The 11,791-nt window shown below is 58.2% G+C and overlaps 2 protein-coding genes across 6 annotated transcripts in view; one reads left to right on the forward strand and one right to left on the reverse strand.

Annotated features, from left to right (window-relative positions):
• The window catches only part of LOC108506297 (bactericidal permeability-increasing protein-like), a 7,767-nt gene extending 5,685 nt beyond the window's left edge, over nucleotides 1-2,082 (forward strand). The window contains exon 16 of the mRNA XM_017833158.1: nucleotides 1,921-2,082. Coding sequence (XP_017688647.1) covers nucleotides 1,921-2,082 — 162 coding nt within the window. The remainder of the gene's footprint in view (nucleotides 1-1,920) is intronic.
• BCL2L1 (BCL2 like 1) overlaps nucleotides 1,077-11,791 on the reverse strand; it is a 21,375-nt gene continuing 10,660 nt past the window's right edge. For all 5 annotated transcript variants that reach the window (XM_017833226.1, XM_017833228.1, XM_017833229.1 and 2 more), the window contains one exon: nucleotides 1,077-2,837. In XM_017833226.1, the coding sequence (XP_017688715.1) occupies nucleotides 2,700-2,837 (138 nt within the window). In that variant the 3' untranslated portion in view covers nucleotides 1,077-2,699. The remainder of the gene's footprint in view (nucleotides 2,838-11,791) is intronic.

The raw sequence follows: 11,791 nt of genomic DNA on the forward strand, positions 1-11,791 counted from the left end.
GCCGCGTCCCTGTCACCATCCCGGCACCGTTGGGACCCTGTGGCTGGCAGAGCCGCCTGCCCGTGGGACTCAAAGACACCCCCCCTCCTTGGCAGGGATTAAAACTTGGAGCATGGCTCGGCCCAGTGTGCTGTGGGGTGTCTTGGGGAGCCTCCTCAGCCATATCCCCCAGGTCCCATTCCCAGCTCCGGGATGGGCATTGCCTTGTCCGTGGCTGTGTGGGGCTCCGGCCGTGCCGGGGTGGGGGTCCCATCCTCTGTGGGGGGCTCATGATAACTGGGAAGGGGTCTGGTGGCCCTCGGGGACCGGGGTTCCCCCTAATCCTAGCGGCTGTGTTTGGCCATGGAGGTCCCCTCTGCCCCCTCCCGGCGCATCCGCTGCGGCTGCAGCTCCGCGCAGCTTCTCCCGCTGCCCACGGGATGGTGCTCGTGTCCGTGGGCTCCCACCGCATCCCGCCGGGCCATGGAGCCCGTCAGGGCCCGGCCGCTGCCCCCCACGCTCCGGGGGTCCTCCGGAAGCGACAGGAGGGTCTGGGGAAGGCTAAGATACGCAGGGAGCGTCCTGCGGTGGGAGGGATATGGGAGTGGCTCGGTGTCCCCCACGCTTGTGACACCCCGAAAAAGCCCCAGTGTTTGTGGGGTCCTACCCGCGTGGGGTTCAAACTGTGCCAGAATGAGCCCCCCACAAAGGGAGGGTGGTGCTGGAGAGGAGATTTCTCCTTTTGGCATACAGCCCCGGGAATGCAGGGGGGTTGTGGGTCCCAGTAAGGCTGTGAGCCCCCTGCCGTCCGCACCCCAACATGACTACGGGTGCTGAGCCCATGTCCCCAAAACCACCACCTCCAGCCCAGATAAGAGCCTGCCCTGGGCTCTCCTGTCCCCATCACCCCTTAGTACCATCCCTCCCCCCTCCCATTCCCTCGGGACCACAGCAAGCTCTCCTTGGAGCATCCCAACCCTTCCCTGGGCACGGAGAGGACCCCATCCCCATCTATCCATTCCGCTGAAGGTAACTCCTTTGGGCCCAAAGTTGCCCAAATTCCCAGTGTTTGCAAAGACCACAGCACCACCAGCAGCTCCAATGACAACTTTATTAGTGGATCACCTCCACCTGCAATCCGAAGCGTTCAATGTTTGGGCTAATGTTAGTCCTTGTGCTCCCCGTGTGGGATCTGAGCGGATCCTACACAGGGAGCGCAAGTCTGTGCTCAGTGGCCAAGTGAGCCCCCCTGGAGCTTCTGGTTCTTCCCCCCCCACCTCCATCCCACCTTGGCCTCTTCAGGGAGCATGGCCCCACACATAAATACGGACAGACAAGATAACAAAAATAGCATTGAGTATTCACAAATGAATTAAAAACTACTCGACCTGTACAGAGCGGAGCGCGGGTGTACGTACGTCGACAGGCCCGCGTGGAGAGCTGTGTGCGCCAGTGGTGGGCTCTGAGGGATGAGGGGGTTTATTCTGGAAGCTATTAAAGGCTGGAGGTTCCCTGCTCCAGCAGCAGCAGGAGCAAGGGAGGAATGAGGGGGAGGGAAGCCAGACACTTCAGTCACTGCATGCACCCATAACAGCCACGCACGGATCTGCCAGGGATCTGCCTGCACTATGGGACTGCGAGCAAACGGGACAGCACTGGAGAGGCTCCCACTGTCCCCAAAGAGACTTCCCAGTGGCCAGCACGGCTCTGAGCCAGTGCCAGCCCTCTCTCTCTCACCTCCTCTGGGCTTGCTTCCCTGCTGGTCCCATGGATCAGCTGCTCCCTGGGCTTTGCCACCCCTGTGAAGGACATCACTCCCCCCGCCCTTTCCAATCCCTGGCTCTGCATTCCTGGACACCACAGCCCCAGCTCTCTGCAGAGCTCCTTGTGCCAGGGACAAGCGCTCTCCCCCTTGCCTGCCTCCCTCCTTTGCCAGCCCAGAGGAGCAGGCTGGGGACAGATGAGCACGGCCCCACAGCCATCTACATTCGGAAGGAGGAGGAGGAGGAAGACCAAGAGGACAAGGAACCCTTCCAACAAGACACAGCCCTGGGCCTGGTACACCATCCCAACCCGGGACTGGATGCAGCTCCCAGCAGCTGATGTCCAGGGAGAAGAGGGCTTGGGGGACTGAGGGCAGAGCTCCTCGCCCCCGGCCTCTGCCTCTTCCTCCTGCTCCCCCCACCACAGGGATGAGCTCTGCCTGGAAAAGCAAGGACGGGACAGGGATGCAGGGAAGCTCCATCCCTCTGTGCAGCCTGCCTCTTCCCAGTGCCTAAGCATGGAGACGGGGGCATGGAGCCTGACCCTTGCTCTGGCTGGGGAACCTTATATTAGTGACACATCTACACACACGCACGCACTCACACATGCAAAAATAAGTCTGTTTATTTTCTTCCACGTGATCTGGAGGTCCCTGCAGGGCTGGGACACCTTCTAGCCTGTGCCCCACAGCTGCCTGGATCTCCCCAGCGCTGGGAGCCGGTGGCTGAAGCGCTGCATTGGCCTCAGCGCCTTTAAAACACAACGGAACAGTAAATAAGACGGGCTACGATAAAAGGAGCTGGGCGGCACGAGGGAGACAACTCCGTGGAGCAGGGTGGTGCTCAGCCGGGACCCAGGAGCTGCTCCCCCGCGCCGGTGCCGGTGCTTGGGAGCGGAGTGTAGTGGATGTGGCGGTGAAGGCGCAGCCGTCCTGGCGACGGGGGGCTCGCGGCGGGTCACTTGCGGCTCAGCAGGGATCCCAGAAGAAGCACTCCGGCCACCGTCGCCCCGGTCAGGAGCCATTTGTTGAAGGTCTCCTGGCCCTTCCTCACCTCGGCAGCAGCATCGTTCCCGTAGAGGTCCACAAAGCGTTCCTGCGGGAAGAGGGAATAGTGAGCAGAGGGGCGGGCGAGGAGCACGGAGGGAAGGGGCAGGAAGGCTGGAGGGCTCCTGCTGGCAGGAAAGCTGTGGTGTGGAGCGGGCAGATGACAGATGCCTTGTGCTTCCTCGCTCTGAATCATGCACAGAGGGCAATGGGGGAAGCACAGGACCAGTCATGAGAGAAGAGGATGCCAGAAAGGATTTGTGAGGAGAACACCACGCAGGCAGGGCAGGGGATGCATCACGTGCTCTTGGCTCTCTAAAATTAGCATCGAAGTGGGATAGAAATCATTGCAGCAGGAACACACTGGGCTCCATTCCCTGGCTGAGGCCTGGGGAAGCAGCAGTAGGGCTGATGCCCACAGTTGTGAGCCCACACCATGTATCCCACCACTGATTTCATCACCACATTGCTGCATCCTGGCATGACGAGTACTCCTACATCCTGGCCCTCACAGGTTACTCCATAACACAAACTGGATTTCATGAATCCCTGTGGCAAAGGCAGACACTGGGTCGCCAAACTACTGCCTTCCCACGGCTTCAGGAGAGCAGGCCAAGCATGAGGCTTGGCCAGGAATGCAGTCACTCCGGCCCAGCTCGTCCAAGCCGGCCGCCTCCAGCCCTTCATCTCCAGCAGCAGCAAGAGCTGGGAAGATTTAAGAAGAACCATAGCCCCTCTCCCTGGGGCTGGGGATAGGTGGCCATGGCCTGGACTGGGGGAGATGGAGGGCAGAGAGAGACCACCAGAGTTGAACTGCTCCTGAAAACAGGCACGTCTGTGCCCAGGCAGCCCGCTCATGGCATGCTGCCAACCCTCCTGCTGCCCCAGGCACCAGGAACCTTGGCCCACTGTGAGGAGAGCTGCTGGGGTCCATGGGCCGCACACAGAAGAGCAGGAGGGGTCCCTGGGCAGGCTGCAGGAAGCAGGGAAACATATGGCCCAGGATCTCCCAGGTTTATCAGGGCTGAGCAGGAGCCACAGGGCCAGAGGGAGCGGGAGCTGCGAGCTCCAGGCTCAGGGATCAGCCTGGCGTCAGCAGGGGCTTGATGCTGTCGCACCTTGAGTCCATCTTCCCAACAAGGTCCCCTGTTCCCTGATAAGTGAAGGCAGTTCCAGTAACCCGGCTGCTCTGGGAAAGCAGAGATAAGCCCAGCTGACGCTGTGCTCATGTCACGCCTCACCACGGGCTCCACGCAGACTGGAGCAGCATCCCGGCCTGCCCTCCCGGTCTGGCAGCTCTGCCTGCATGCTGCTTTCCACACCTGCCCACAGCCTGCGGCCACAGGACTGCAGGGGTTTGGTGCCCAGGTCATGGTTGGCACCCATGTCACTCATGGAACATGGTGCCAGTTTCCCAGCTCCCACAAAACAGCCCCAGCACGGTCACAGCTTGTGGGGTATCTCCTCACCTTGCCACACACCTTCAGTCAAGCTCACACAGCTTTTCACAGCAAGGTGTGTGTGCAGCAGACCTGCACACTCACTCCCAGGGAGCCAGGCTGCGTCCCTCTCCATGGCCCCAGGCCTCCTCACCACAGGGGATCCGGTCCTTGATGGGCTGCACCTCAGCACCCCTCTCTGCCACCAAGGCTCTTCTCCACCTCCCACCAAACACCAGCATCTCCACCTCCCCCGTCTGCCTTCCACACCCTGTGACCATGAGGAGGTACCCACAGACTCAAGGGCAGGGTGTTGGGACAACAGGGACTTTGGGACTTTGCTAACTCACCCCAGGGCATGACACTGCTGTTGCCTCACTCAGAGTCCTCTTCAGGGATGTGACAATCATCCCCATGACTCACACCACATACATGGAGTGGCAGAAGGCAGCTCGCTTCCCACCATGCCTGCCAGCTGGCATGGGATCCGTGGAGGTGTTGTACTGTGTGCCAGCCCCACAGGAACGGGCAGCTCACAGGCAGGTGCTGTCCAGGGAGAAAGGTGAAGGCTGCTGCCCACTGCCAGGCCCTCTGCCCGGCCCCTCACCCAGGGAACAGCCAGTGACATGCTGCAGGAGAGGGATGGGAGGAAAGCTCAAACCCAAGGAGGGGGTATCTTAAATTCTGGCACAGGAAGTCTCTCTGCTGACAGGTGGTGATGAGCATGGAGCTGTGACAGGGCAGGGCAAGCAGCAGCAAACTGAGAGCAGGCTGGCAGGGATGGAGGGCACAGGGAACTGGGGTAGAAGGCATAGCCTTGTCCAAAACCACCACCCTTACAACATCTGTGCCAGAGGAGGTTTAAGTTGCATGGTAAGAAAAGATTCTTCACCCAGAGGGTGGCTGGGCACTGGTACAGGGTCCCCAGGAAAGTGATCCTGGCACCAAGCCTGAACCAGAGTTCAAGGAGCATTTGGACAATGCTCTCAGGGACAGGGTGGGATTGTTGGGCTGTCCTGTGCAGGGCCAGGAACTGGACTCAACAATCCTTGTGGGTCCCTTCTCTCTGTGCCAGGGCCCTTGCCCCAGGGATGGTTCTCCCCTCGGAGGGCAGGGCCACACAGCCACCTGGCCTCTCCATGGGACAGGTACCAGGAGAGGGCCTCCCTTGGCCAGGCAGGGAGCCAGGGAGGGCTGGCAGCCTGCTCTCCCTGTTGCTTTTTCCATGGCATGTGCCGCCGAGCTTGTGGAAAGGCAGTTCCAAGAAGTGTGTTTTGAAGCCCTTACTTCTAAGAAAAGGAAGTGTTTGCTGGAGGAGAGATAAATGGCGCATGGTGAACGCAGAGCTATCGGGTGCTACAGATGGAGGGGAGCACGGCCAGAGCCTGGCATGGGCAGGGAGGGGGCATGAGCCCTTCTCCTTCCCTTGGGAAGGGAGCAGCAGCTGCTGGATCCACAGCTGGGGGCCGCAGAGCACCCGAGGAGAGTGCCTTGCCCTTCCTCAGGGAAACCGCCCCGGGAGCTGCGATAGCTCAGCCCCTGCACAACTGCGATCCCAGATGTGTCCCCTGGGAACCAGATCCCAGACCGCAGGGAGTGGGAAAACAGGCAGGAGTATCCTCCCTGCCTGTTCGGGGAGGGGGTTGAAGGTTAGGGAAAGGCAGCTTGCTCTGTTCCCACACCACCCCGGGCCTTGACTGCTCCACACCTGAAGCCCAGCACTCCCAGGACCGATCCTGATCTCTCTGTCCTGGTGCTTGGGATCTCAGGCTAGCCCAGACACGTCCAGATATTTCTGGCCTCCCCCCAGTCACCTTTATCTGAGAGGAAATATTTGGAATTCCTGAGTCAATCACAAGGACTATGGTAGCAACAGCACGTCAGTGTCCCAGCCGCTCTCTCTCCCTGTGCCAGTGGGCCTCTTCACCCAAGGGGACGGGCTGTTCCACTGCTGAACACCCTGTTCCACTGCTGAACACCCGTCACATCCCCTTCCCACTCCGGGTGACTGACACGTCCCGGAGGAGGACGCTCTGGGGCAGGCGATGAGGAAGCAGAGACGTTATTCCTACGCAAGAGGCCATCCCTTGCCTTGGCCTCTCCTCCCCAGAGCTGGGGAAGGAAGCACTGTTTTCTTGCTGGAGCCTAAACCAGCACTTGCTGGGGGAACTGGGGTGAAGGGGGATTCCCTCCTTGCTCCATGTGCTTCTTGCACAAGGCAGAGGACCCGGAGAGTCAGGCTCCACCACACCACAGAGGTGGGCCAGGAAGGTTCTGCAGTGCCAAAGGTTCTCTGGACACTTGCAGTGCCCCATATTGCAACCCAGCACCACGAGGGTGCAGCAGCCATTTAAACACTGCCCAGTGCCAACACACAAGAGAGGCAAGAGGAGCAGGTCTAACCTAAAGTGCTCTGTCTCGGGTGGGAGAGCAGATCAACAAAGCATGAGATCTGGCTGAGACAGCACTCACATCCTGGCCTGGGAAGTGGAACACCCATAATGTGAGGCTCTCACCAGTTTCATTGGTTTCATTCACCAGTGCTGCCTGCATGGGAGGGAGAACAGTTGCTGGATCCCATTCAGAGTGAGCAGAGCAGAGCAGGTTCCTCTTTCAAGATAAGCCCCAACACTTGGGGAAAGAGGATTCAGTGACATCAAGCCATGAGGGCAGGTGAAGGAAGCAGATGTGGGCAGTGAATCCCCATCTGGCCTCTGGTGAGACGGGAGAGCAGAGAGGGGAGGGCTCAGAGTTTGGGGGCTCAAAGCCTGCCTTGCACAAGACACTGAAGGGTATGAAGGTAATTGGAAACACCAGTACAAAGCTCTGAAAACCAGTAGAGAAGAGCCAGGCACTACTGGGAGTATTCAGATGAACTGGTGGCACTTGGTCAGACTTAGACACGGAAGCTCAGACCCCAGTAGGAGCTCTGGAGCTTCCCCACAGCTCCAGTACCCAGCCAGACACCCACAGCAACCACCTCAGTACGCACAGCAACCTTTCAGCAACCTTTCCCACTCAAGGATCCTCATGTCTTTTATAAAAAATGAGCTGATCCTCCAAAACCTCCCGTGGGATAAGTCAGCACTGTTCCCAGATGGATCAACAGAGATGCAGGGAGGTTAAATGCCTTCCCCAGAGCTGTATGCAAGCCAGCAGCGTGAGCCACAGCATCTGACTCCCAACCCAGGCATTCTCATCACGAGGCAATGTTTCCCTTGAAAACAAGGCTGTTTCTGTTTTACCTTCGCCGTAAGTACAGCTGTGTTCCTGCTCAGAGGTCTAACCAACCGCCGGCCAGGAGCGGAGTCATCTGGATGACCAGACATTTGTTAATGAGATGCTGGGAACAGTTTTGTGCTGAGCAGAGAGACGAGGACGGAAAAAGAAAGGCAGCAGCTCAGCACAGACCACAACAAAGCCCTGCATCGACAGCAACCTGCTCCCAGAGCCCCCGTGAGCTGCCAGCTCACCACATGGGACTGGCATATGCGAACCTGGAGGTGAAACACAGGGGGTAAAAGGCAGCTGAGAGCTTCAAGAACAAAAGAAAACATAAGTATTCCCAAAGGATGCCACGAGGATCCTGTAAACACATCTCTGTGGGTCCCTATGTGATATGAGAGTGGAAGAGACATCCTGGAGGCCCTCCCTCTGCCCTGCTTCCCCTGACACCATATCCCTGTGTGGCCCCCACCACCTCCAGCCTGGAAAGTGTGACTGCATCAGTCACAGCCCTGCCTGCAGTATCAGGACTTGAGGTCAAGGTGAGCCTCAGACTCAGGAGCATGCCAAGGGAACCTGCCATCCAAGGCTGGTCTCAGACCTTCTCCACAGAAACACTGAATCCTAGAATGGTTGAAAGGGACCTTAAAGAGACCATCTAGTTCCAATCCCCTTCTATGGGCAGAGAAGATCTATAGTTCATCCCCCTGGCCCCCACCAGCAACCCTGGGCAGGCTTGGAATGGGGTGGGGAAGGGGCTCTGGGGACACAGGGAGAGGAAGGGGCTCTGGGGACAACACACTGCAGGTGCAAATACTCCAGAGACTCAGTTCTAACTGTTATGCAAATGGTGACCTCCAGGGAAGCAGCTGCTGATCTCCATGACAATGGCAGGGAATGCCACCCACCCACTGCCTCTCTTGCCTCTCCTGCCCCGGGAGCCGGTGGCGCTGGGGTGTTGTGGGTGCTGGGGTGCTGTCCCTGCCCAAACCCCAGGATTCTCCACTCATTGAAACCTGCGGCTCTGAAGGAGGCAGCCATAAATTCAAAAGGGTCAATTAAACAAGCACATCCCCTCCTCATTCTCCTCCCACTGAGCCGGAGGGGCTTCGCTGTGGGGCTGCAGGATGGGGGGACCAGCAGGCAGGATGCCCCTGGGGCCAAAGCCCAACAGACCTTCGGGGCTCCAGCCTAGCCCGGGCCAAAGCCAGCTCTTTTCTAACCAGAAACAAACCCTCACCAGCACATTCCAGCCCTAATCCTTGCCGTGGCAGCCTCCTGTCAAACTGGTTTCATCACTGGCTCCAGGGAACCTGCAATAACCCCACACCATTCAGCACAATTTCAGCGTTTTCCAAATACATGAAAGAGGCTACGGTGACAGCTGTAACCCCCGTCCCTGCCCCGGGAGACTGCTGTGCACAGCACGAGATGGAGAGCAGGGAATTGCGCTCTCCGTTCCAGAAATCTGCTGAAACATTCATGTGTATTAAAGCCGGAGACGATGTGAATGACTAATCCACTTGCATCCATCTTTCATCAGTGTTTCTCCCAGAGCAAACCGGGCTGAGGGCTCCCGAAGGTGCCGCAGCCCCGGCCGGCATCGGTCCCACTCGGCAGCGGGACGGCTGGCAGGCAACACGGCTCTGGTACAAAGGCACAGCGAAGAACACATTGGCTGAGCCGGATCCACTCAAGAGATTAGCACCTGCTGGGAATGGGATTGTTTTCCAAAGGGCATTAAGTGGAATAGTCCGAGGAAAGACGGTCTCTCTGATGCTTCTCCCCACCGGACAGATGGTGTCTGAGCCCCGCAGCAGAGCAGCCTTTGTGCGAGGGGCGCGCTCGGGGGGCAGGGAAGGCTCCTGCTTTCATGTCCCGGTTATCTGCCGCCCGCGGGGCCGGGAGCCCGCGGGGCCGGGAGCACGAGTGCCATGGGCAGCTCGCTGTGCCGGACAGCACCTCGGCGGGGTCACCCACACCCGGGGAACCGAGCTCAGTTTTCACCTTGTCATTGCTCTTCCCGGACGTCACAGCTCCTGTGCAATCGTGCCCTTGTGTAACCGTGGGGAAACCTGTGCCGAGGAGATGTGCCATGCTCACGTGTGCCCGGCTGCTGAGCCACGTTCCCTCCTGCCAGGGGATGAGTGGGCGATGCTGACAGCTCTCCCTGGCCCTCACCCTCACTGGAAGCCTCATCCCAAAGGGAATGGCAGCATTACCAGCCCACGGATAATGGGCAGGGACACAGGGACAGTCCTCACAGGAGATGGGCCCTGGGGAATGGCTGCCCAGTTCTGCCTCAGCCACTCGTCCTCCAGCATCCCAGAGGAACGACAGCCAAGCTTCACCACTTCCCATGTCAGCCCCAGGACCTCAGGAGGCTGCTGTAATTCTTATGTGCCACTTGAATGAAAAAAGGGGAAAGGGTGGAGGTGCAGGAAGAGGAGGAAGATGTGCTCATTCTGTTTTCACTTCCTGTTACTCCACATGAAATCTCAAATGATTCAGGCCACAAAGTCCCTTTTAGCAAAATCCTTGCTGACTTGAGGGCAGGAAGCACAGTAGGCAGCTGATGCAGCAAACGTGGGAGAGAGTGGTGCAGCATGAGAAGGAGACTTTGTGCTCTGCCCTGGGCTCCTCCATGCATGTTGTTGCATGAAATAATCACTGGCTGGTGCACTGGAAGCTTCTAAATGAGGTCAGTTGCTCTATTAAAAGATATTAGCTCTCCAGCAAGTTTAATACGCTGGTGAGCCATACTAGCACAGGATGGAGGCACTTGCAACACTCCATTATGGCCCATTTACAGGTAGCAACACCTCATTTTCTCCATATGTAAGTCATATGTCACCCAGGCACTACCCAGGGCCACGTACACACCCAGCTCCCACATCCCAGCCCAAACCCTGAGCCAGCTCACCACGAGTCACACACACAGAGTAATGTCACATACAGCCACCAGCCGTGTCCCTGCACAACTCTCACAGTGTCCCCAGTTTTTCTCAGTCTCAGTGGTGGCACAAACCAGAGAGATGGGCAAATGGGACTGGTATCGTTTGGAGAAGTGATGCAGGCAGACAGCTGTCCTGCTCCACCTGAGCGTGACATCAGCTGCATTCAAACCAAACCAGCTCTGTGCCAGCCCAGACCACTTCTCTGAGCTTTCCAAAGAGCCCCTCACCCTCTAGCAGAGAAGAAAACCCTTCCATGCTCCTTCAGGAAGCAGCCAGCTCCAGCAGCTCCCTTTCAAGTCCTACCCCAGGAGCCAGGTCACTGCACGCCTCTGCCCCATGGCCCCTCACACTCCTGGTGTGAGCAGCTCCAGCTCCTGCTCCAAGCCCTGCCTGCTGCCAACTTGTCATGTTTTGGAGTGTTTGATTTCAGTCTTAAGAGCACCTGTCTGGCAGTGGCAGAGGCAGGGAGAACCTGCCCACTCTTTGTTCTTGGCCAGGCGGAGCACAGAGCAGGACACCTGCCTCGGTGTCCCTCTGAGCTCAGGTTCAGGGCTGTGAGCCAGGGACCTCCAGGTCCATCTTAGATCAGGAGTGGGGGCTCAAGAGCCGAGCCCAGCCCCACTCCCACCAGAGGCTCCTCATCTCCAGGGCTCATCTCCCAGAGCAGGATACTGATGCCAGGAGCTAGCTACTAATTGGATCTACTTAAATCAGCAGCTACGTCTGCAGACACAGCTGAAACACAAGCTTGAGCAGGAAGGAGGATAATGCAATAAATTCAAGCAGCTCTCCCCAAGGGAATTGCACAGACCCCTGAAACTTCCCTCTTTGCAGATACAGCCTATTACCCTTCCCTGGGCACGCTGTGCCACTGCAGGGGCAAGCAGCCGTTGAAAGAGTAACCAGCCCAAAGCCCCCTGAAACAACAAGCTCCCCCGGCTCCCTGCTCCCAGCAGCAGAGGGAAGGCAGACCAGTTACAGCACAACGCTCAAACAGTCCCCGTGGCCACAGGAGCCTCTCTGGTTAACACTCCGAATCCCGCTCCTCCCTCCCTCCCCTCGCTACCCCGGAGGCAGGCAGGCAGGCAGCAGCGCTGAGTGCACTGGGTTTCCCATTAAAGAGATCCTGAGAGACAGCACTGGGCTGGTACACGTGAGCACGTGTCCGAGAGAAGACACGGGCGGCTGGAGAGAGATGCTGGAGCTGCAGCGGGCGTTCCCGCCTGCAGGCAGTCCTTCCCAGCACTGCTCAGCCCTCCTGATTCTTTCTTTTTTTTTCCTTTTGCTAACTAAATTAAACATGAGGATAAAATAAGCAAAAATACCTAAAAATAAAAAAATAAACCGAGCATTTCTACAGCACAACTAGGTCACAGCTCCCC

The sequence above is a fragment of the Lepidothrix coronata genome, unplaced genomic scaffold (genome assembly GCF_001604755.1).
Source record: "Lepidothrix coronata isolate B3197 unplaced genomic scaffold, Lepidothrix_coronata-1.0 Scaffold212, whole genome shotgun sequence".
Lineage (NCBI taxonomy): Eukaryota > Metazoa > Chordata > Aves > Passeriformes > Pipridae > Lepidothrix > Lepidothrix coronata.